Here is a 24,569-nt window from a genome sequence, read left to right on the forward strand (position 1 = left end):
TCTGGTGAATGTCCGCAAGGGGGTAGCTAACATACTAGGAGGAAATAGAGCAAAGTGAGCGTTCAGTTAAACACGATCAAACAGCCCCCCTCTCCCTGCATGGACTCCCAGCAGCAGCAGTGCCCAGACTGGATTGCAAGTGACCTGCCATTGGCTGAGAACGTCTTTCTTGAGGCAAGCTGAAGGTGCTCCCACTTCGCACATTGCCACAGAGTCAGGTGAGGTAACAACGTCCTGGGATTGGTTCTCTTCTCTGCAGCGAAGTGGGTAATTAATCAGAAGCAGCAGCAGCTGGCAGAGCTCCTTGTCCCAGATGGATTCCTGGAGATTCTTGCTGCTTCTAATGTGCTGCAGGATTGCGACTGCTGCCGCCGTCCAAGGTAACAGCCTCCTTGAGCTTCCTGTGGCTGCCTGGTTGCTCTAGACCGGGGGAAAGCCTGCTTCTTCCAAGGGGAGCTTTTCCATAACTTGATTTCTAAACTAAACTTGGCTTGCTCACACCTCTTTAAACAGGCTGCAAGATATGAACATACCCATGGCTTCTGGGGCAGTGCATGGCTGGCTCTCCTTGCATTCATGAGGTTTATTTCCATGTGGCTACTGACATAAGATTGTGTTGAGACGTCCCCTGCCTCGAGGCACAGGCAGAAAGCATTGGGCTAGGCAGGATGGCAGAGAGCTGGGCCCTGCCCCTGTTACTGGAAAAACATGTCAAACTTAAGAAAAGGCACACTTCTGTACTTGTTCCCTGTGTATCTACTATCCGAGCAACCCCCAAGTTACCCCCAAAGTGACAGAGATTAGGGGGCAAAGGCCTTCTCTGTCCAGTTTGTTCAGCACAGCATGGCTGGTGGCTAAGGCAGCTGGTTGTGTGTGTGTGTGTGTGTGCATGTGTGTGTGTTTTTCACTGGGCAATAAGGGAGAGAATATTTAAAAAAACTTTTTTAAAAAGAAACAAGCTATTGGCAGGGTCCTTCGGGCTGGGGGAGAGGCCTGGAACAACCTAACTCAGTAATTAGACTGCAAGCTAACAGTGTTCCTTTAATTGGGTTGGGTTTAGGCACCATATGTCGACTCCAGCTGATAACAGACACGCACTCTGCCCTGAGGAATGTGAAATCCAAGTGTAGTCGTAACTCAAGAGACGGGGTTAGGGTGGGGGAAGGGATGGCGAGGTGTATAGCTGTGTGTGGTTATGGGACTGCTCTGAATTGCTGTGGCCAGTGATAAGCTGCCAAAATCTTAACAATCCCTTCTCACCCCATGAGGGGGTCGTGGCCTGCCCCCGCCCCCCGGGACTCCTGCCCCATCCAACCCCCCGCATTCCTTGATGCCCCCCCCTCCCAAGACCCCTGCCCCATCCACCCCAGTCCCCTGCCCCCAGAACCGAGCAGGAGGGTCTTGTGGGCCACCGTAGTGGGTGCCCACCCCCCCCGCCCCTAAGAGCCAGAGGGACCTGCCGGGGGGCGAGGTGGGGAGTCCCAGCAGTGCTTACCTGGGGCGGCTCCCAGGAAGCGTCCGGCAGGTCCCTCTGGCTCCTAGGGGCGGGGGAGCGTAGCTGGGGGGGAGCAGGGGGAGCGGCCGCTCCCCCCACCGATCACATCAAAAGTGGCGCCTTAGGCGCCGACCCCGTGGGTGCTCCAGGGCTGGAGCACCCATGGGGAGAATTAGGTGGGTGCAGAGCCCCCACCGGCAGCTCCCTGCCCCATGCCCGGCCCCAGCTCATCTCCGCTCCACCTCCTCCCCTGAACCCACCACCCCGCTCTGCTTCTCCGCCCCCGCCCCCCCCGGCTTCCCGCAAATCAGCTGTTCGGCGGGAAGCCTGGGAGGGCTGAGAAGCAGGTGGCGACTTCGCGTTCATGCCCAGGGTGGCGGAGGTGAGCTGGGGCGGGAAGCGGTTCCCCTGCACCCCCCGCCCCAGGGTTACCTGCTGCGGCACGGGCGGCCCTCCTCACCCCCCCCCAGCCCCAGCTCCCCTCTGCCTCCCTGGGCCCGAGCGCGAAGCCACCGCCTGCTTCTCAGCCCCCCAGCTTCCCGCGCAAACAGCTGATTCGCGGGAAGCGGTGCGGGGGGGCAGAGAGGTAGGGTGGGGTGGAGCGTAACTCAGGGGCGGAAGCGGAGCAGAGGTGAGCTGGGGCCGGGGGTGGGGCAGGGAGCTGCCGGTGGGTGCTCTGCACCCACCAAATTCTCCCCATGGGTGCTCCAGCCCCAGAGCACCCACGGGGTCGGCGCCCAAGGCGCCACTTTTGGCCAGTTGTTACATTTAGAAGCCCTTTTAGAACCGGTTGTCCCTCGCGGTTCTAAAAGGGTTTCTAAATTTAACAACTGGTTCCAGCGCACCGGCTCCAGCTCACCACTGGCTATGGCCTCCCTGAGAGTGCTTGTTTGTAATCTATAGCTGTATTAAATGCACCTCACAGTTGGAGCTTTAAAGGAGGCAATGCTCCTCGTGCTAAAATTCTGCCCTTCCAAGTGTGAGGCCCCCTGTGTGGTTGCAGTTAAGTCAAGGATCCCTGACCCATTCCAGCTGCACATTCAGCACTGCAGCTCCAGTGAGGAGCAGTATACACTATGCACTATAAGGTGGGTAGAAAGTTGGCTAGATTGTCGGGCTCAACGGGTAGTGATCAATGGCTCCATGTCTAGTTGGCAGCCGGTGTCAAGTGGAGTGCCCCAAGGGTCGGTCCTGGGGCTGGTTTTGTTCAATATCTTCATAAATGATCTGGAGGATGGTATGGATTGCACCCTCAGCAAGTTTGCAGATGACACTAAACTGGGAGGAGTGGTAGATACGGTGGCAGGTAGGGATAGGATACAGAGGGACCTAGACAAATCGGAGGATTGGGCCAAAAGAAATCTGATGAGGTTCAACAAGGATAAGTGCAGAGTCCTGCACTTAGGAAGGAAGAATCCCATGCACCGCTACAGGCTAGGGACCGAATGGCTCGGCAGCAGTTCTGCGGAAAAGGACCTAGGGGTGACAGTGGACGAGAAGCTGGATAAGTCCATGGCGCATGGCCAGGTTTCTCAGCCAGGGCCGGCTCCTAGTGCTCGAGAAACACTCTGCTTGTATCCTGCCCTGTTGCTAAACAAGTTCACTGAATATGGGGGTCATCTCCCCCGCACAGCAAATCTGAGTGAGACAGGCCAGAAATTTGCCCTGAGCAGCCTGGGCAGCTGCTGAGGGCAGCCTCTTTCTAGATGATGTCCTGGTGTCCTCTCACACTGAGGATACCCCTCTGGGGGAGGGGACCCCACTTATTAGGAAGAGACAAGTAATAGTAGTGGGGAATTCAGTTATTAGAAATACAGATAGTTGTGTTTGGATGACCAGGAGAACCACATGGTGAATTCCCTGCTAGATGCAAAGCTTGAAGATTCTTGAGACATCTAGATAGACTTATGTGCAGTGCTGGGGAGGAGCCAGTGGTCATGACATGTAGGTACCAGTGCCATAGGAAAAGGTAGGAGAAAGGTCCTGGAGGCCAAATTTAGGCTGCTAGGAAAGAGATTGAATTCCAGGACTTCCCTAGTGGTATTCTCTGAAATGCTTCCACTTCCACTCATAGGGCCGGTTAGACAGGCAGCACTGCAAGATCTCAGTGTGTGGGTGAGATGATGGTGTTTAGAGGAGGGGTTTATGTTTATTAGGAACTGGGGAACCTTTAGGGAAAGGAGGAGCACCGAACCACGGGCCTTAACCTGCTGGGTGATGGATGTGCTGCCAACAGAGTAACATGTCACAGTCAGCCCTGCTCCAGCCTGTCAGCCATCCTGGAAATACTGTACACCAGAACTCTGGGGACTCTGCTGCTGCTGGGAAATTGGAATCTCATAAGAACGGCCATACTGGGTCCGACCAATGGTCCACCTAGCTCAGTAGCCTATCTTCCGACGGTGGCCAGAGCCAGATGCTTCAGGGAGACTGAACAGAACAGGGCAATTTATCAAGTGATCCGTCCCGTGGTGTCCACTCCCAGAATCTGGCAGTCAGAGGCTTAGGGACACCCACAGCATGGGGCTATGTCCCTGACCATCTTGGATAATAGATATTGATGGACTTATCCTTCATGAACTTCTCTCATTCTTTTTAGAAGCCAGTTATATTTTTGGCCTTCACAACATCCCCTTGGCAACAAGCTTCCCAGGTTGACAGTGCACTCTGTGAAGTACTTTCTTTTGTTTGTTTTAAACCTGCTGCCTGTTAATTTCACTGGGTGATCACTGGGTCATATCCTATGTTATGTAATGTGAAGGGATAAATAACGCTTCCTTATTCACTTTCTCCACCCCAGTCATGATTGTATAGACCCCTGTCCTCTCTCCCCTCTGTCGTCTCTTTTCCAAGCTGGACAGTCCCCGTCTTTTTAATCTCTTTTCATGTGGAAGCTGTTACACAGCCCTTATGATGTTTTGTTGCCTTTCTCTGTATCTTTTCCAGTTCTAATCTATCTTCTTTTTCTTCTTTTTTTTGAGATGGGGCCGACCAGAACTGCATGCAGTATTCAAGATGTGGGCATACCCCTGATTTATATATTGGCATTATGATATTTTCTGTCTTATTTTCTATCCCTTTCCTAATGGTTTCTCACTTTCTGTTAGCTTTTTTTGACTGCCACAGCCTATTGAGCAGATGTTTTCAGAGAACTATTCATGATGACGTTAAGATCTCTTTCTTGAGTGGTAACAGCTAATTTAGACCCCATTGTTTTGTATGTATAGCTGGGATTACATTTTCCATTGTGCATTACTACTTTTCATTTATCAACACCGAATTAAATCTGCCATTTCCTTCCCTGGTTACCCACTTTTGTGAGATTTCTTCGTAAATCTTCACAGTCTGCTTTGGATTTAACAATTTTGAGTAATTTGGTATCAGCTGCAACCTTGCCACCTCACTGTTTACCCCTTTTCCAGATCATTTATGAACATGTTGAACAGAACAGGTCCCAGGACAGATCATTGGGGGACCCTGGTATTTACCTCTCTCTGCTATGAAAACTGACCATTTATTCCCACTGTTTGGTTCAGCTTTGTTTGTAACCAGTTATGATCCATGAGATGGCCTTCTCTCTTGTCCCCTGCCAAAGGCTCTTGGGCAAAGTAAGGAATCATGGGATATCATCAAAGGCTTTTTGAAAGTCCAAATACACAGTATCCACTGGATCACCCTTATCCCTGTTTTCTGGTCAGTTCAAAGAATTCGAATAGACTGAGGCATGATTTCCATTTACAAAAGTCATGTTGACTCTTCACCAACAAATCGTGTTCATCTATATGTCTGATCATTCTGTTCTTTACAATAATTTCAACCAATCTACCTGGTACTGAAGCTAGGCTTCCTGCCCTATAATTGCCAGGTTGCCTCTGGAGCCTTTTTAAAATCAGCCTTAATTAGCTCTTCTCCAGTCTCCAGAGGCCGATTTAAGTGGTCAGTTACATAGCACAGTTAGCAGTTCTGAGGACCGGCTCCAGGCACCAGCAAAGCAGGCACGTGCTTGGGGAGGCACAATTTCAGGGCCGGCGTCCGGCCCCCCTTGGGCAGTTGCGCTCTCGGAGCTTGGGGCGGCAAAAAACCTAGAGCCGTCCCTGGTAGCTCTGCAACTTCATATCTGAGTTCCTTCAGAACCCTCGGGTGAATACATCTGGTCCTGGTGACTTATTACTGTTTATCAATTTGTACCCAAACCTCCTCTATTGACACCGCAATCCAGGACAGTTCCTCAGATTTGTCACCTAAAAAGAACGGCTCAGGTGTGAGACTCTCTGCAGTGAAGACCGATGCAAAGAATTCATTTAGCTTCATCCGCAATGGCCTAGTCTTCCCTGAGTGCTTCTTTGTCTAGTGGCCCCACTGATACATCTAAGATTTTGACTATATTGACTGTACGCTTTCTTTCACATATAGTGCCACTCCCTCACCAGCATGACTTACTCTGTCGTTCCGATATGTTTTGTACCCTGGTGTTACTGTGTCCCATTGATGGTCAGCATTCCACCAAAGTCTCTGTAATGCCTATTACATCAATATCCTCATTTAATGCCAGGCACTCAAGTGCACCCATCATAGTATTTAAACTTCTTGTATCTGTAGACAAGCACTTACAAGATTTGTCAGTCTTCAGTTGTCTGCCTTTATGTGATGTAGCGATGGGACTTTTTTCAGTTCCTACCTGTACTTTATCAACTTCTATCCTCTCTTTGAGAGGATGTAGAGAATCCCCTTTAATAAAACCTCCCCTAAGGGATGTCTCTGTCTGAACCATGTGCTTCTCCACGCTCACTAGCTTTCCCCCAGCCCTTAGTTTAAACACACGTCTATGACCTTTCCAATTTTATATGCCACCAGTCTGGTCCTGTTTTGGTTTAGATGGAGCCCATCCTTTCTGAATAGAGGCAGGGTCAGTCAAAAGCTCACCTGTAGCTGATGGAGCCCAGAACTCACTTGCCATCTGCAGTATGACTTAAACCAGAGCTCGGTCCTTTCCGGATACTAGTCTGGGAATGGGGTTCGTGTGCGTGCATAGAGTAGACAAGGGCTCAGCTGCTGCAAGAGCTCAGGGAGTCAGGGAAATGGCTCCCCACAGAGAGAAGATCAAGTCAGAACTAAACTCTTCCCCTGAAATGCTACTCAGCAGACAGCCAGACCAGGCTAATGTTTTGTAAATGGAGGGCAGGGGCTCCGCTTCACTGCTACAACCAAGAGGAGCAAAAACCAGAAGGGGGCCCATAGAAAGGGGATTGCTGGCTCTATGGCCTGCTCCTCCATTCTCCCACTCCACTAAACTGCAGCTGCTCCTTTGTGGATTCCACTGGGGGATGGGGTCCTGGCTGCAGGAGGTGGGTGTGGCCATGGGGTCAAAAAGCATTGTGGGGCAAAGAGCTTCAGCTCGGAAAGTGCTGGCTTCCCCAGAACCCCCACGTGCAGAGAACACAATAAAGAATTGCAGGAGGAGTCGCTTTCTTCCAACACTGAACAAGGAACTTGATTAGCGTAAGGACAACCGTCATCTCCCTGCAGCTGCCTGGCATCTGTCTGTTCCTGCTTCAGCGGGCAGCTCCTGCCTGAAAACTTCCTTGCCCTTGTCTTGCTGCAGATTTTAAAGAAACCGTTCACTCATCCTTGCAGAACCCAGGGCAGCCCTTCCGGGGAAGGGCCCAGCAGAAACGCTGCCAGCTTGACAGCGTCTGTGCCAGCACCGGTAGAGATCTCCCGCTGTTGCGCTGCCAGGGAGGCTGTGCCACCTGCCCGGAGCAGTGGTGCCTAGCAGCCCCCGAGCTCCGTCTGCAGGAGGCTCCTCCACAGCGCTGGTGCAGAGGCGTTTGCCAGGTCGGCACTGCCCCCGAAGAAGGGGCGAAGGCACTGCACAGGAGGCTGCAGTTAAGAAAACCCCAGATCCTCTCTGGGTCTCCCACTGACCGAGGGCTTGTTCCACCAACACAGCACCATTCAGCAAAGCCTCTGCCACGTTCCTCTCCTGCAGACACCAGGCAACAACAGGGAGATGTCCACAGGGCAGCTCTTCTGCCCTGGGGAGCAACCCCCATCTCTCCCTCTTCCAGATTGCTCAGTTCAGGAAGGCTCCTTGCTTTGATTCTGACCCTAGCCGTGCTTTAACCCCAGCTGAGATTTAGCTGCCCAAAATCCACGTCCTGCGCTCTGGCTTGGCCGGGGTTCTACTAGGGTAGCGTGGCCGCATGCGGGGGTCTGCTTTTGGAAACCGTCACCCTGATAATAATTCAATTAATCATTTGCTTGACTGTAGTGTGGGGTCTTATGGTGGAAGTAGAAGCCCACAACCCTCTCATGATGCAGCGCTGCTGAGTTTATTGAAGACACAAGGCATGCTTAACTTTCAGGTAGGGATTACCTAGGTCAGGGATTGTCCACCCACTGCAGGTACATTGTGGTGTTAGCTCTAACAGACCCTCAGTCTCTGCCGCTGTGTGCACTGAGTGGTTAGTTTGAATTGCACTGCCCAGCAGAGTGTGTTTAGACCGTGCTGTATAGTATTATCTTGTCTGTCTATGGTACTTACTGCACTGATGGGGGCCAGGTATCTGAATACCTAACGATCTGTACTGTATTTACCCCCAGGACACAGGTCACTGCTATTATCCCCTTGTTACAGATGGGAACTGAGGCTTGGAGAGACTACGTGACTTACCCCAGGTCGCACAGGAAGTCTGTGGCAGAGGAGGGAATTGCAGCCAGGTCTCCCAACTCCCAGGCCAGTGCCCTCCCCACTGAGCCTCTACTGCGGGCTTGGAAGTTATGTCAGTAAACTTCCCACATGGACGCTGGTTTGGGAATACCAGTATCTGCAAAGGGAATGATTCCAATTGAAATCTAGCTGTATAACGCTCTCTGACCTCATGGCTTCCCAGCTGGCACAGCTACTTCCGGTGTTTGATTGCACTGCATGGTGGTGTTTGTTCTGTCTTTGGCAGGTCACTTTTGGCATATCACAGACCTCCATTTGGACCCAGAATACAGCGTGGCAACAGACCCTCTCCAGGTGTGTCCATCTGCTGGCTCCCAGCCAGTGTCCGATGCAGGCACATGGGGAAATTACATGTGTGATTCTCCTTGGATTCTCATAAACTCCTCCATTTATGCCATGAAGGAGATCCTGCCTGATCCAGACTTCATCCTTTGGACTGGGTAAGGAGTCCATCCATGCACAGCAGTGAAAGATAGGGCTGATCATGTGATCATGCCCTGTGAATGTTGTGATTAGGTATCATGTGCAGAAACACTTTGAATTCTACTCACAGTGCACATGAGCACCTTCGGGTAATAGCTGCTAGTCTGCAATTAGCAAATGTGTGGCTGCAGAGAGAGCCCCCACTCAGTTACAGAGGAATCTGATCCACTATTGCCAGTCTCAAGTGCTCCCAAATTATAGGAACACAGGCCAGGAAGGGACCTTCCAGGTCATCAGATCTAGTCTCCTTCTATCATCATATCATCCCGTTCATAAACTTATCAAGCTCCCTCTTCAAACCGGTAGGTAAGGTTTCTCGCTCCCTCTGCTCCTATTGGGAGGCTGTTCCAGAGCCTCATTCCTGTAATGTTTAGAAACCATCTTCCAATTTCCAGCCTAAATTTATTCATGACCAATTTATACCCATTGGTTGTATCAACATTGTCTTCTAGCTCAAATAGCTCTTGGACCAGATCCTAAAAGGCATTTAAACACCTAACTTGCGGTGGGTGTTAGCCACCTAAATACCTTTTAGGATCTGGGCCCTTCTCCCTCCCTGGCATTTACCCCTTAATGTATTTCTAGAGAGCAGTATGGATCCCTTTCAGCCTTCATTTTGCTAGGTTAAACAAGCCAAGCTCTTCTAGTCTCTTGTTGTAACACAGGCTCTCCATTTGCCTGAGCATCCTAGTAGCCCTTCTCTGCTCCTGTTCCAGGTTCTTAAACCCATATTTCTTTCTTGAGCGTGGATGACCAGAGCTGCACACAGAATCCCAGATGTCTTGCACAGTGGCATTATGAGTCAACTCATTTAAATCATGAGACTGGCTTTAAAATAATGAGATTTAAAAGATTATAAAGTTGAGGGGAGTTATATGCAGTCGGTCATTGAGGGGTCCATAGCCATGAGAGCTAGAAACTTCTGTGTTAAAGAACTGAAAATGGAGATTCCCACATAATCACAGGACTCCAGAAGCTGGGGCTTTAAGAAAAAGACACTGCTTATCCATTTATTTCTCCTAATTATTTGTAGAATGGCCATTTCTGCAGCATGCCTCAGTAGTCCAGAACTCCCAGCAGTGTTGGTAGAAGGTACAGGCTGGGCTGGGACAATGGTTAGGGAAGAGTGAACCTCAAAACTGTATTTGGAGGCTATTCTGGGATCCTGCTACAGTAGCCACTTGGGATTTGGACATGCTTGCAATGTGAGACCTGTGCTGAGCTGGGGAGCAAGGGCAGCAGCATCCCAAGACAGAGGAGATATGTGGCCTTGCTCCCAAGCTGCTGCAGCAGCTGCATGCACAATATAGGGGAGACGAGGATAAAGAAGCAGAAGTTGCTGTCCTCACTAATGAAGAAGCTGCTAAATATGGCCAGCCTTTCCCAAGTTCTCCCTTGTGTACCATTGGGGACATTTCAACTATCTAGGAGTAAGGCATGTGTTGCTGTCAGACACTTCTTCTCAGGCAGGAAGGAGTGCTCCTTTGCAGGTTCCTCTGGTTCGAGATAACTAATTCTGGAGCCTTTGGTAGGTATTTAAACAATAGTCTTTATTATAGAAGTGAAACCATCAACACTGGAGCTGTGTTGGTCAGGCAGAGTCACAGTGGGGCAGCCTGGCTAGCAGATATCTCCTGGCCAGATAACACCAGAGAACTGGTAACATATACAGTATATGTATTAACAATTGACCAATCATTACAGAGCACGAAGGAGTTATTGTTAATCTATTTACCTAACAACTCAGGAACCTGCTGCTGGCAGAGTCCGACTAGTACCCCGTGCACAAATCATAACCAGACCCCTGCACCTCAGGCCAGGAGTCCCTTCTGCACACAGGCAGTTCCTGACAGGCAGCGGTCACGCAGTGTTGGCCCGATGCCGTTAGCAGAGTCATTGGAGCGCAGAGCTGTGCACTGTTCAAGGCACCAGAAGAAGGTTTTGCAGACAGCTTTGTGCCCCTTGGTATGACGCTAAAGAAGAGTCTGGGAGGCTTGGTTTGAAAAGGAGCTGTTTGACATACGGGGAATGTCATGTCTGCTCTCCGGTTTTGCCGGAGGTCCTTCTTGGAGCACCCAGAGAGCAGAGTTGGGAGCCCTTGATTAAAGAGGTGGGAGTTTGCATCTCTAACAAATGGGCTTTTCTCCAGCTGTGCAGGCAGGCAGGTGAGTTACAAACAAAGGGCTTTATTTCCCCTCAGTTAATCAGGGTTTATTCTCTTGGTATGTGTAACTCATAACCTCATGGCCTCTTCCAGAAACAACAGAGTATAGCCAGACCCAGATTTCTAATGTAAAAAGAAAAAGCTGAACAAAATGGAACAGACTCTTGCCCTGAACAGTTCCCCAAATGTTCATGTGAAATCACACCCCCATGCTAGGCGTAAGTTACCTACAGGCTGCCTTTCCTATTATGTGTGCAGGTGCTTCCCTGAGACAAGGTGAGTGAGGAAATAGCTTTTATACCTACCCACCTTGACTCTCTAGTGTCCTGGGACTGACACGGTTACCACGACTCTGCATACAGACTCTTCCCTTTCAGACTGCTAGCTGCATGTGATGTTTGTGCTGTTTTCCAGTGACGATACCCCTCATGTCCCCAATGAGAAACTTGGAGAAGAAGTAGTGCTGGAAATAATTGCCAATTTGACTGCTCTGATAAAACAGGTGTTTCCAGGTACGATTCACCTGAGCTGACAAACCAAGAATGTGGCAGTGCAGAGAATATCTGACCCAGCATCCCACTGGCAGGAAAGACCAGCTCAGCCAGATAGAGATGGCAGATCTAGAGAAGGGGCAACCATCTAAGGGGTCAAGGAATCTAGCACACTTGGGATATGAGGGCATATTTGTCCCCCTGCCTATGATTTATAAACTCTACGCCTGGGAGGGGTGGAGGGGGTCCAGAACACCCTTATGGTCTCTGATTAGCTTCACTCTTGAAGGGGCAACACACTGCAAGGGGGAAGTTTGGAATAGCAGCAGCCTTTGAATAATTCATGGTGGAAAAAACCATTGGAAACCTCCTCTCCTGTTTGAACATCTCAGCAATGGGGAGAAGGAATTATCCCAACACTGGGGCCGGACCCACCAGATCAGTGGAGAGATGCTGGCCTAGCACTGGAATGCCCCAGCAAAGTACATCAAGCCCATAATTGAACTGTGTCTATGGAAAACCAAACGTGGATCATTCCTCGGAGGGGCCACGGCTGCCCACTTGAGAAACCTAGTGCAAAAGGAAAGGAGGACTTGTGGCACCTTACAGACTAACAAATTTATTTGAGCATAAGCTTTTGTGGGCTACAGCTCACTTCATCGGATGCATGCAGTGGAAAATACAGTGGGGAGATTTTATATAAACGGAGAACATGAAACAATGGGTGTTGCCATACACACTGTAACAAGAGTGATCAGGTAAGGTGAGCTATTACCAGCAGGAGAGAAAAAAACAAAAACCTTTTGTAGTGATGATCAAGATGGGCCATTTCCAGCAGTTGACAAGAACGTGTGAGGAACGGGGGGGGGGGGGGGGGGGGGGGGGGGGGGGGGGGGGGGGGAGGGGGCGAGGGGATAAACATGGAGAAATAGTTTTACTTTGTGTAATTACACATCCCACTCCCAGTCTTTATTCAAGCCTAAGTTAATGGTGTCCAGTTTGCAAATTAATTCCAATTTAGCAGTCTCTCGTTGGAGTCTGTTTTTGAAGCTTTTTTTTGTTGAAGAATTGCCACTTTTAGGTCTGTAATCGAGAGACCAGAGAGATTGAAGTGTTCTCCGACTGGTTTTTGAATGTTATAATTCTTGATGTCTGCTTTGTGTCCATTTATTCTTTTACGTAGAGACTGTCCGGTTTGACCAATGTACATGGCAGAGGGGCATTGCTGGCACATGACGGCATATATCACATTGGTAGATGTGCAGGTGAACGAGCCTCTGATAGTGTGGCTGATGTGATTAGGCCCTGTGATGGTGTCCCCTGAATAGATATGTGGACACAGTTGGCAACGGGCTTTATGCAAGGATAGGTTCCTGGGTTAGTGGTTCTGTTGTGTGGTTGCTGGTGAGTATTTGCTTCAGGTTGGGGGGCTGTCTAATCACATCAGCCACACTATCAGAGGCTCGTTCACCTGCACATCTACCAATGTGATCTATGCCATCATGTGCCAGCAATGCCCCTCTGCCATGTACATTGGTCAAACTGGACAGTCTCTACGTAAAAGAATAAATGGACACAAATCAGACGTCAAGAATTATAACATTCATTTCCCCATGTTTATTTCTCTCCCCCCCCCCCCCCCCCCCCCCCCCCCCCCCCCCATCCACTGTTCCTGAGACGTTCTTGTCAACTGCTGGAAATGGCCCACCTTGATTGTCACTACAAAAGGTTCCCCCCCCCCCCCACCGGCTCTCCCTGCTGGTAATAGCTCACCTTACCTGATCACTCTTGTTACAGTGTGTATGGTAACACCCATTGTTTCATGTTCTCTGTGTATATAAATCTCCCTACTGTATTTTCCACTGAATGCATCCGATGAAGTGAGCTGTAGCTCACAAAAGCTTATGCTCAAATAAATGTGTTAGTCTCTAAGGTGCCACAAGTCCTCCTTTTCTTTTTGCGAATACAGACTAACACAGCTGTTACTCTGAAACCGGTCTAGTGCAAAAGGCCCCCTCCTGAGTGAGTGTCTCTCCAGTGCTCCTGCAGGGGTGAGATACGCACAGCATGGAGTCAGTCAGCATTTCCCACAGCTGACTGCAACTGTTGCCAGGCTGCGGCTCTGGAAACTGGCAGCTTCCATTTGCCCGCAAATGCCCACCCTGAACAGCTCCTCGCCGGGGGCTCACCCGACAGTCCCCCCCCCCCGAGTGCTCGCCCTGAACAGCTCCTCACCGGGGGCTCACCCGACAGTCCCCCCCCCCCGAGTGCTCACCCTAAGCACTCCCTATCCCCTTTGTGCTCACTCTAAGTCACTCACTATAAATGGCTCCCCAGGTGCTGACTTTAAGCAGTTCCTCAAGTGCCCCCCTAAACAGCTCCTCCCCAAGGACTGACCTGCACAATTCCTCCCTAGACTCTACTTAAAGCCCTCAAAATAGCCCTTCATTGGGATGTGTTGGCCCTCTGTCCGGGGGTGGGGGCCAGGGTTTCTCTCCCTAGGTTTGCTACAGGTATTTTGGTGGAGCTGCAGCAGTTCAGAACACCACAGGTGTCCCCAGTGCAGATGTCTCCATGCACGAGAGGGGAATTCACTCCAAACCCTGTCCAGTCCAGGCCTCAGGCTGCTCACAAGGGGCCTATTAGCGTTTTTGTTCCCCAGCCGCTCGGCTGAGACCACCATGTTGGATGGGAATGTCATTCAGCCATTCCTGCCCTGCGAAGGGGTGACCTAGCATTGACGGGCCCCATATCCTCTTGCCCTACCCCAGAGCCATTCTGTCCTCTCCCTTAACTCTCTCTTGCACTCCAGCACCAAAACAGGCCACAAGTTCCTTCATGTTTTCTCTTGATTTTCTCCAGGCACTAAAGTCTATCCCGCGATGGGCAATCATGACTTCCATCCCAAGAACCAGTTCCCAGCTGAGACGCACAGGATCTACAACGCCACAGCAGAACTGTGGCGCTCATGGCTCAGCAGCGCCTCCATCCCGACATTCAAAGCAGGCATGCCCGTCATTCCGGCACCGCTAGCTCCCGCTGTCTGCACCGCTGGGGGAAGAGGGCGGAGGAATCCCCAGTGACATGCTGCCCATGCAATGCTGCCCTCTACAGATAGGGCAGTTTTGGGCATATCTGCAGCTAGAGGAAGGCCCTAGCAATGGGCTGCCAACCTGGTGCCACTCACCAGCTCTGAATTCACTTACACATGAGAAAAGGAAAGATGGTTCCTTGTACCTCAATCTCTCCTGCTTTCTCACAGTTGCACGAGAAGGGTGGCCTAGGAGTGTTCCTTGTAGTACAGAAGATGTAGGACTGGGCTGTAATGAATATGAGGGTCTGCGGCTGTTGGACTCAGACAGAGCCCATGGTTCTTGCTGGCTCTCCAGCTCCTGGACTGACTTGCGCGGATTACGCAGATCACCACTCAGAGCCTCCCTTAATCCTGGTCTGACATAAGCAGCCATGGGTGGAAGTGCTGGTTACACTAGAGCCATAGATTGCCCTGAAATAATTTTACTCCAGATGAACGTGTCCTCCTTGAACAGGAACAAAGGATGCATTTACAAACTCCCAGACATGCAGGAGAGCGGTGGGCTGGGCCACTTTGAGCTTCTTTATAAAACCTTTCCCATCATTGCATGACCAGCACTTCAGCTGCATGGCTGGAAGCAGCTCTGGGAGCACTGATGCAGGCTGGGCTCTAGGAAGCCTCTGGTCTGCTAACCATCATCCGCTAACCCTGCTCAGATCAGATGCACAGCACATGGTGTTCAATGTGCTGGCAGCCGTGCCCAGACTAGGGCCCCCATCATAGCTATCACCATGGAGCTGAACCTGAGGTAGAAACAGGAGGGGAATTTGGGGCACAAAAGCCAGCAAATGTTGTACCATCAGGTCCTTCTCCTGCTGGTTGTGTTTTGCAGGTGCTTTCTACAGCGAGAAGCTGCTTGGTCCCAATACCAAAGGACGAATGATTGTCCTCAACACCAATCTGTACTATGATAGCAATAATCAGACAGCTGGCTTGGAGGACCCTGGTGGGCAGTTCCAGTGGCTGGAAGATGTGCTGACCAATGCGTCAAAAGCAGAAGAAATGGTAAAACTGTTTCCTTCTTGACTTCTCCCACCCTGGAATGTCCCTCCTGGAAGCCCCTTCTGCTGCTGAGCTCCTCCTTAGTCTAGAAACCCTGGAGAGCCTCTACTCTGCTTGGAAGCACGCACTCAGTCTGTACTCAGCCCGGCTCTTTTCTGTTGTAGGTCTACATTGTGGGGCACATCCCGCCTGGCTTCTTTGAGAAGAAGCAGAGCAAATCCTGGTTCCGGAAGCACTTTAACAAACGCTATACGGAGATCGTGCAGCAGCACCATGCAGTGATAGCTGCCCAGTTCTTTGGGCACCATCACACTGACAGCTTTCGGATGTTTTACAGCAATGGAGGTACCGTTCCTTGGCCTGGTCTGAGCCATTCGCCCACAGCCCCGTCCACTCTAGGAGAACATCCCATTACTGAACACGGTTCTCGGTGACCGTTCCCCAAATGCTATTGAAATGAGTCCAAATGCTAGGAAAGACTTGTTCTGCATCACACTTTCTGAAATTGAATGGTCGGTGGTTTGGTCCGGTCTATTCTAGCACATAGACTTGTCAGTACCAAATCAGGGGACCCTTTGCTGAAAACCGCTGTCACCATGATGTGGCAAGACCTGTAAGCCTGCCGGTGTTACTGTTCGGCGAGTCTTCCTGCCTCTCAGCACTGTGCAGTGCCAGAGTGCACTGCCCCACCTGACGCTGGTGACTGTCCTCCAGGCACTCCGTCCCCACCTGCTGAGGCCCTATGGGGTAGCGGCACAGATCTTTCCAGCCCACGTAACTCACTGGTCAGTGTCTGCCATGGAGCTCTCTGAGTGGGAGCCACAGACAGGGCCGGATTAACTCCCCTGTGGGCCTGGGGCTATGAGATTTTGTGGGACCCTTGTATACAAGTCTTTTTCCTAATTTAAAACAAAATGATCACAATTATGGCATTGAGGCTATTAACGCTATACTAAACTTGTCTTTTCATTAACATAATGTCATTCAGTGGTTACATTTCAGTCTTAAAACATGTAGAATATAGTTAATTCAAAATAGGCGGCTACTTATCTTAGAACAGCTGTTATATTAGTTCCTTTCTGGGAGGGAGTTTGGGTGCAGGAGGGGAGTCTGACCTGGGGCGGGGTGCAGGAGAGGGTGAGGGGTGTGGGCTCTGAGAGGGAGTTGGGTGCAGGAGGGGAGTCTGACCTGGGGCAGGGGGTTGGGGTGCAGGAGAGGGTGAGGGGTGCGGGCTCTGGGAGGGAGTTGGGTGCAGGAGGGGAGTCTGACCTGGGGCAGGGGGTTGGGGTGCAGGAGAGGGTGAGGGGTGCGGGCTCTGAGAGGGAGTTGGGTGCAGGAGGGGAGTCTGACCTGGGGCGGGGTGCAGGAGAGGGTGAGGGGTGCGGGCTCTGGGAGGGAGTTGGGTGCAGGAGGGGAGTCTGACCTGGGGCGGGGTGCAGGAGAGGGTGAGGGGTGCGGGCTCTGGGAGGGAGTTGGGTGCAGGAGGGGAGTCTGACCTGGGGCAGGGGGTTGGGGTGCAGGAGAGGGTGAGGGGTGCGGGCTCTGGGAGGGAGTTGGGTGCAGGAGGGGAGTCTGACCTGGGGTGGGGTGCAGGAGAGGGTGAGGGGTGCGGGCTCTGGGAGGGAGTTGGGTGCAGGAGGGGAGTCTGACCTGGGGCAGGGGGTTGGGGTGCAGGAGAGGGTGAGGGGTGTGGGCTCTGGGAGGGAGTTGGGTGCAGGAGGGGAGTCTGACCTGGGGCGGGGTGCAGGAGAGGGTGAGGGGTGCGGGCTCTGGGAGGGAGTTGGGTGCAGGAGGGGAGTCTGACCTGGGGCGGGGTGCAGGAGAGGGTGAGGGGTGCGGGCTCTGAGAGGGAGTTGGGTGCAGGAGGGGAGTCTGACCTGGGGCGGGGTGCAGGAGAGGGTGAGGGGTGCGGGCTCTGAGAGGGAGTTGGGTGCAGGAGGGGAGTCTGACCTGGGGCGGGGTGCAGGAGAGGGTGAGGGGTGCGGGCTCTGAGAGGGAGTTGGGTGCAGGAGGGGAGTCTGACCTGGGGTGGGGTGCAGGAGAGGGTGAGGGGTGCGGGCTCTGGGAGGGAGTTGGGTGCAGGAGGGGAGTCTGACCTGGGGTGGGGTGCAGGAGAGGGTGAGGGGTGTGGGCTCTGGGAGGGAGTTGGGTGCAGGAGGGGAGTCTGACCTGGGGCAGGGTGCAGGAGAGGGTGAGGGGTGTGGGCTCTGGGAGGGAGTTGGGTGCAGGAGGGGAGTCTGACCTGGGGCGGGGTGCAGGAGAGGGTGAGGGGTGTGGGCTCTGGGAGGGAGTTGGGTGCAGGAGGGGAGTCTGACCTGGGGCAGGGGGTTGGGGTGCAGGAGAGGGTGAGGGGTGTGGGCTCTGGGAGGGAGTTGGGTGCAGGAGGGGAGTCTGACCTGGGGCAGGGTGCAGGAGAGGGTGAGGGGTGCGGGCTCTGGGAGGGAGTTGGGTGCAGGAGGGGAGTCTGACCTGGGGCGGGGTGCAGGAGAGGGTGAGGGGTGTGGGCTCTGGGAGGGAGTTGGGTGCAGGAGGGGAGTCTGACCTGGGGCGGGTTGCAGGAGAGGGTGAGGGGTGTGGGCTCTGGGAGGGAGTTGGGTGCAGGAGGGGAGTCTGACCTGGGGCGGGGTGCAGGAGAGGGTGAGGGGTGCGGGCTCTGGGAGGGAGTTGGGTGCAGGAGGGGAGTCTGACCTGGGGCAGGGTGCAGGAGAGGGTGAGGGGTGCGGGCTCTGAGAGGGAGTTGGGTGCAGGAGGGGAGTCTGACCTGGGGCGGGTTGCAGGAGAGGGTGAGGGGTGTGGGCTCTGGGAGGGAGTTGGGTGCAGGAGGGGAGTCTGACCTGGGGCGGGGTGCAGGAGAGGGTGAGGGGTGCGGGCTCTGGGAGGGAGTTGGGTGCAGGAGGGGAGTCTGACCTGGGGCAGGGTGCAGGAGAGGGTGAGGGGTGCGGGCTCTGGGAGGGAGTTGGGTGCAGGAGGGGAGTCTGACCTGGGGTGGGTTGCAGGAGAGGGTGAGGGGTGCGGGCTCTGGGAGGGAGTTGGGTGCAGGAGGGGAGTCTGACCTGGGGCGGGGTGCAGGAGAGGGTGAGGGGTGCGGGCTCTGGGAGGGAGTTGGGTGCAGGAGGGGAGTCTGACCTGGGGCAGGGTGCAGGAGAGGGTGAGGGGTGTGGGCTCTGGGAGGGAGTTGGGTGCAGGAGGGGAGTCTGACCTGGGGCGGGTTGCAGGAGAGGGTGAGGGGTGCGGGCTCTGGGAGGGAGTTGGGTGCAGGAGGGGAGTCTGACCTGGGGCGGGGTGCAGGAGAGGGTGAGGGGTGCGGGCTCTGGGAGGGAGTTGGGTGCAGGAGGGGAGTCTGACCTGGGGCAGGGTGCAGGAGAGGGTGAGGGGTGTGGGCTCTGGGAGGGAGTTGGGTGCAGGAGGGGAGTCTGACCTGGGGCGGGTTGCAGGAGAGGGTGAGGGGTGTGGGCTCTGGGAGGGAGTTGGGTGCAGGAGGGGAGTCTGACCTGGGGCAGGGTGCAGGAGAGGGTGAGGGGTGTGGGCTCTGGGAGGGAGTTGGGTGCAGGAGGGGAGTCTGACCTGGGGCAGGGTGCAGGAGAGGGTGAGGGGTGCGGGCTCTGAGAGGGAGTTGGGTGCAGGAGGGGAGTCTGACCTGGGGCGGGGTGCAGGAGAGGGTGAGGGGTGCGGGCTCTGGGAGGGAGTTGGGTGCAGGAGGGGAGTCTGACCTGGGGTGGGGTGCAGGAGAGGGTGAGGGGTGCGGGCTCTGGGAGGGAGTTGGGTGCAGGAGGGGAGTCTGACCTGGGGTGGGGTGCAGGAGAGGGTGAGGGGTGCGGGCTCTGGGAGGGAGTTGGGTGCAGGAGGGGAGTCTGACCTGGGGTGGGGTGCAGGAGAGGGTGAGGGGTGCGGGCTCTGGGAGGGAGTTGGGTGCAGGAGGGGAGTCTGACCTGGGGCAGGGGGTTGGGGTGCAGGAGAGGGTGAGGGGTGCGGGCTCTGAGAGGGAGTTGGGTGCAGGAGGGGAGTCTGACCTGGGGCGGGGTGCAGGAGAGGGTGAGGGGTGCGGGCTCTGGGAGGGAGTTGGGTGCAGGAGGGGAGTCTGACCTGGGGCAGGGGGTTGGGGTGCAGGAGAGGGTGAGGGGTGCGGGCTCTGGGAGGGAGTTGGGTGCAGGAGGGGAGTCTGACCTGGGGCAGGGTGCAGGAGAGGGTGAGGGGTGCGGGCTCTGGGAGGGAGTTGGGTGCAGGAGGGGAGTCTGACCTGGGGCAGGGGGTTGGGGTGCAGGAGAGGGTGAGGGGTGCGGGCTCTGAGAGGGAGTTGGGTGCAGGAGGGGAGTCTGACCTGGGGCGGGGTGCAGGAGAGGGTGAGGGGTGTGGGCTCTGGGAGGGAGTTGGGTGCAGGAGGGGAGTCTGACCTGGGGCGGGGTGCAGGAGAGGGTGAGGGGTGCGGGCTCTGGGAGGGAGTTGGGTGCAGGAGGGGAGTCTGACCTGGGGCGGGGTGCAGGAGAGGGTGAGGGGTGCGGGCTCTGGGAGGGAGTTGGGTGCAGGAGGGGAGTCTGACCTGGGGCGGGGTGCAGGAGAGGGTGAGGGGTGTGGGCTCTGGGAGGGAGTTGGGTGCAGGAGGGGAGTCTGACCTGGGGCAGGGTGCAGGAGAGGGTGAGGGGTGCGGGCTCTGGGAGGGAGTTGGGTGCAGGAGGGGAGTCTGACCTGGGGTGGGTTGCAGGAGAGGGTGAGGGGTGCGGGCTCTGAGAGGGAGTTGGGTGCAGGAGGGGAGTCTGACCTGGGGCAGGGGGTTGGGGTGCAGGAGAGGGTGAGGGGTGCGGGCTCTGGGAGGGAGTTGGGTGCAGGAGGGGAGTCTGACCTGGGGCGGGTTGCAGGAGAGGGTGAGGGGTGCGGGCTCTGAGAGGGAGTTGGGTGCAGGAGGGGAGTCTGACCTGGGGCGGGTTGCAGGAGAGGGTGAGGGGTGTGGGCTCTGGGAGGGAGTTGGGTGCAGGAGGGGAGTCTGACCTGGGGCAGGGTGCAGGAGAGGGTGAGGGGTGTGGGCTCTGGGAGGGAGTTGGGTGCAGGAGGGGAGTCTGACCTGGGGCAGGGGGTTGGGGTGCAGGAGAGGGTGAGGGGTGCGGGCTCTGGGAGGGAGTTGGGTGCAGGAGGGGAGTCTGACCTGGGGCAGGGTGCAGGAGAGGGTGAGGGGTGTGGGCTCTGGGAGGGAGTTGGGTGCAGGAGGGGAGTCTGACCTGGGGTGGGGTGCAGGAGAGGGTGAGGGGTGTGGGCTCTGGGAGGGAGTTGGGTGCAGGAGGGGAGTCTGACCTGGGGCAGGGGGTTGGGGTGCAGGAGAGGGTGAGGGGTGCGGGCTCTGGGAGGGAGTTGGGTGCAGGAGGGGAGTCTGACCTGGGGCGGGGTGCAGGAGAGGGTGAGGGGTGTGGGCTCTGGGAGGGAGTTGGGTGCAGGAGGGGAGTCTGACCTGGGGCAGGGGGTTGGGGTGCAGGAGAGGGTGAGGGGTGCGGGCTCTGGGAGGGAGTTGGGTGCAGGAGGGGAGTCTGACCGGGAGCAGGGGCTTGGGGTGTGAGGTGCAGGCGCTTACCACAGGCAGCTCCCAGCCAGCGGTGCAGCAGGGCTCAGGCAGGCAGCCTGCCATAGCCCCACACCGCTCCCAGAAGTGGCCGGCTGCTGGCACGTCTCTGCACATCCCTGGGGGGAGGGGGACAGCGTGTCTCCATGCGCTGCCCGCGCCTGCAAGTGCAGCCCCCGCAGCTCCCATTGGCCGGGAACTGGCCAATGGGAGCTGCGGGGACGGTGCTGCGGGTGGAGGCAGTGCGCAGAGCCTCCTCCCGCCCCCGTGCCAGGGGCCACAGAGACGTGCCAGCAGCCGGCCGCTTCCGGGAGCGGCGTGGGGCTATGGCAGGCTGCCTGCCTGAGCCCTGCTGTGCTGCTGGACTTTTAGTGGCCTGGAGATTGCAGTTGACTGGCAGAAGCTCCAGGATGGACCAGTCGATCACGATCGACGGGTTGGTGACCACTGCATTGTGTATAATTATGGATTTTTGTGGGGGGCCCTTAGCCCGAGCCCCTGGGCTACAGCCCCTAAAGCCCCTGCCTTAGTCCGGCCCTGGCCACAGAGGATGTGAAGCTGTTGCAACCCGTAGCTGCAGAGCCTGATTCTTTAGCTCAGGCTGTAGAGAGTTGTGCTTTTAGCTGGGGAGGGCCCCAGTTCCACCCTGGTGTCAGCCCGGATGTTGGCGGCCGCTCATGCACCGTGATGTCATCAGGCGCCATTAGGAGCGGATTCACAAACCCCACTGACACATGGTGGAGGGAAGTGGGGCAGGCAGCAGCGTCACAGATAGTTACCGATGCCAAGCACCGGGGTTGTAGCTGGACTGGGCCTGACACAGGCAGGGCGTTCACTCACACACGCTTTGTTTTGCCTTTCCATTCAGGTTCCCCAATCGCCGCCATGTTCTTAGCCCCAGGAGTGACTCCCTGGAAAACAACGCTACCCGGAGTGCACAACGGTGCCAACAACCCTGGGATCCGAGTCTTTGACTATGACCGAGGCACCCTGCAAGTGAAGGTGGGAGATGCCCCCACACTGCATGGTCTGTCCCCTTGGGGCGTGACTGCAACAGCCCAGGGGCTGCTCACCCAATACCTCCACATTGCTCTAATAAATCAGACCCAGAGGTAATCTAAGGCCAAAGGGAGAGAGGCAGGGGCAAAATATTCCAGTGTCACAGTGCCCGTGAAGGCTTGATTCAGTAGGACAATGGCAGTAAGTTCCAGGGAGCTTGGGAGGGTGATGTGGGTGTAGCGAGCTGCTGGGATCAGAGCCCCCCAGGGCAGTGCAGGATTGCTCCTCCCAGTTTATTCTGCAGGCCCTTACCCAGTCTGGTTTTAAATATCCCTAGCAATGGGGCTTCCAGCACTTCCATTTGGGGAATAAAATCACAGCTGACTAGAGCTCACATGCAAGACTCTAGCTCCCATACAGAATATGGTTTAGGTCTGATCTACACTGTGAATGGGACCCGTACTGTACCTGGATCAGGGAATAGCTGTGTTGTAGCGGGGGCCCCTGACTCAGTTATCTGTGCTACCTGGAAAGGCGAAAATGTGCTTGTGCCCTTCTTTGCTTCTTTACAGTGAATAAGGAAGGCCCGACAGTATCATTTTTATAAACTCTTCTGTATGGTCCATTAGAAATGCAACGTTTATTTGTCCTGGAAGATTCTCTGGAAGCCTGGAGAACTAGTCAAGGAGAGATCTCAGGAGCCCAGAGAGTGAATGCTGGGAGACAGAGCAGCAGGGGTTTTAACCAGACTGTTTAAAGCTCTGCTTTTGCCTTGATTTTGTTAACACCCGGTAACTTTGCTGAGCAATGAACAGTTTGGCAAAAGGCAGACTTTAGTAAAGAGTCAGTCCCCCATCTCCTCCAGGAAGGGCTCATGCTTACAGTAACCCTGCACCCTCCCCCATGCCCCCCTGCAAAGCGCCACAAGCCTCATATTTCTGTGGTAAAAACAAACACCCCAAGCGCCCTGCCAGCCCTTCTCCATCCAGCATAAAGATGCAAACTGGGACACAAATCCAGTTTGGTCAAACTCTTTTAAAGCTGGCCCTTGCAGGATACTCAGGCTTGAGATACCTTTTAACCTGGGCCCCATTAACAGCCCTTGGCACATGGCCTGTTACTTGATGGGATAAAGCCCCCAGCATGAGGGCCGGACCCCCAAGCAGAGCCAACATCAAGCCAGAACTGTCCTGCTGGCATTGGCCAGAGCTTGCCAGACGCCTGCTCACCGCTCACCAGGCGGCTGGTGTCTCTTCCACGCTGGTTTGGCGTGGTCGGAAGTGCCCCACACCAGCAGCAGTGATGGGGAAGCTGCTGAAGCCCAGCCCCATCGCAGCCCTGGCCGAACTGGTCGCTCCCCGTGTTGTTTCTGTGCTCGGTTGCCCAACACTCCTCTTGGTCTCCTCTTTCTCGCTGCAGGAGGTAGTGACTTATTATTTAAACCTAACTCATGCTAACCTGGTGGCCCCAAGATGGGAGAGAGAGTATCGGCTGACTGAAGCCTTCCAGGTCCCTGACGGGTCAGCGCGCTCCATGCACATGGTGCTGGAGAAGATATCAAAGGACAAGAACTACTTACAGCGGTACTATCAGTTTAACTCAGTCAAGTACGACCTCACAGCGTGTGACGAGAGCTGCCAGACTGATCATGTCTGTGCTATCAGGGAAGTTGATTTTCTAAAATACGAAGAATGCATTAAAGCCAGGAGCTTCACGGCTGTATCCTCTCTGCCAGCAAAACCCCTTTTATTCCTCTGCTCGCTGCTGGGCCTCCTCCGCTTCCAGGGGCACCTCTGGTGACTCTGCCTAGGTGGAGCCCTAGCTCTGTGCAAACAGAGAATGCAGCCCACACATCAACATCAGCAAATGCCTCAGGGGTGGAATTTACTCCAGAAGAGCATGAAATCTGTTTTTATTCCAGGGGTTTTATGACATGACTTTGACCCCTTCTAATAAAGATTGTTGGGTTTGGAAGGGATGGTGTCCTGCCTGGTGCTTTCTAACCAGGAATGTGGGCGAGGAAATTGCTGTTCACCCCACCATGACATGAGCGGGGACCTCACGAGTCCCATAATCTTTAACTCGGCCTGCTAACAAGTGTGGAACTACACCCTGCCTCGTCACTAGGATTGTAGCCCAAGTGCCGAAATTGGAGTTAGGGACGTTCCTTTTTTCCTAGTGACAAGGAGACCACAGAGGCTGACTGAGTGGCACGGGTGGGTGGCAATGTGGGGCAGCAGGCTAGATTGTGGTGCATAAGCCAAGACAGCTGGGTGCGGGTCTTTAGTCTGACACTCATTTACCATGTGAACTTGAGCAAGTCTCTTAGGCCAAGATTTTCCAATGTCAATGCCTAACCTTAGGTTCCAAAATAAATGGCCAAGTTTGAAGTGATGGGCACCCAGCGTTACCCCAAGAACAGATCCAGGGGTCCCAGAGTATCCCTTCTGTTGCTTACCTCTCATGGATTGGTAACTGGTTAAAAGATAGGAAACACAGGGTAGGAATACATGGTCAGTTTTCAGAATGAAGAGAGGTAAATCGTGTGCCCCCCCAGGGGTCTGTA

The 24,569-nt window shown here is 54.6% G+C and overlaps 1 protein-coding gene across 4 annotated transcripts; it reads left to right on the plus strand.

Annotated features, from left to right (window-relative positions):
- Window positions 1-96: 96 nt before the first annotated feature.
- On the plus strand, window positions 97-23,977 carry SMPDL3B (sphingomyelin phosphodiesterase acid like 3B). 4 transcript variants are annotated; one of them, XM_043532430.1, is made up of 8 exons: window positions 97-380; window positions 8,452-8,665; window positions 11,287-11,384; window positions 14,226-14,369; window positions 15,290-15,462; window positions 15,624-15,804; window positions 21,873-22,067; window positions 22,281-23,415. In XM_043532430.1, exons 1-8 carry the CDS (start codon window positions 314-316, stop codon window positions 22,328-22,330), a joined length of 1,122 nt encoding a protein of 373 aa, XP_043388365.1. In that variant the 5' UTR covers window positions 97-313; the 3' UTR covers window positions 22,331-23,415. The 4 variants fall into 4 exon arrangements, with proteins under 4 accessions (XP_043388365.1, XP_007066148.1, XP_043388363.1 ...); XM_007066086.4 differs by lacking the exon at window positions 22,281-23,415 and adding an exon at window positions 23,423-23,977 and having other exon boundaries at window positions 158-380; window positions 21,873-22,006; XM_043532428.1 differs by lacking the exons at window positions 97-380; window positions 22,281-23,415 and adding exons at window positions 7,831-7,860; window positions 23,423-23,977 and having other exon boundaries at window positions 8,452-8,519; window positions 21,873-22,006.
- Window positions 23,978-24,569: the final 592 nt, after the last annotated feature.

The sequence above is a fragment of the Chelonia mydas genome, chromosome 19 (genome assembly GCF_015237465.2).
Source record: "Chelonia mydas isolate rCheMyd1 chromosome 19, rCheMyd1.pri.v2, whole genome shotgun sequence".
In the NCBI taxonomy this organism is placed as follows: Eukaryota; Metazoa; Chordata; order Testudines; family Cheloniidae; genus Chelonia; species Chelonia mydas.

Excerpts from the sequence above, each read along its gene's own strand:
- SMPDL3B (XM_007066086.4), top strand. The coding sequence starts at position 314 with ATGGATTCCTGGAGATTCTTGCTGCTTCTAATGTGCTGCAGGATTGCG. Across the intron at positions 11,385-14,225 it reads GATAAAACAGGTGTTTCCAG|GCACTAAAGTCTATCCCGCG; the intron begins GTACGATTCACC and ends GATTTTCTCCAG. Across the intron at positions 14,370-15,289 it reads CATCCCGACATTCAAAGCAG|GTGCTTTCTACAGCGAGAAG; the intron begins GCATGCCCGTCA and ends TGTGTTTTGCAG.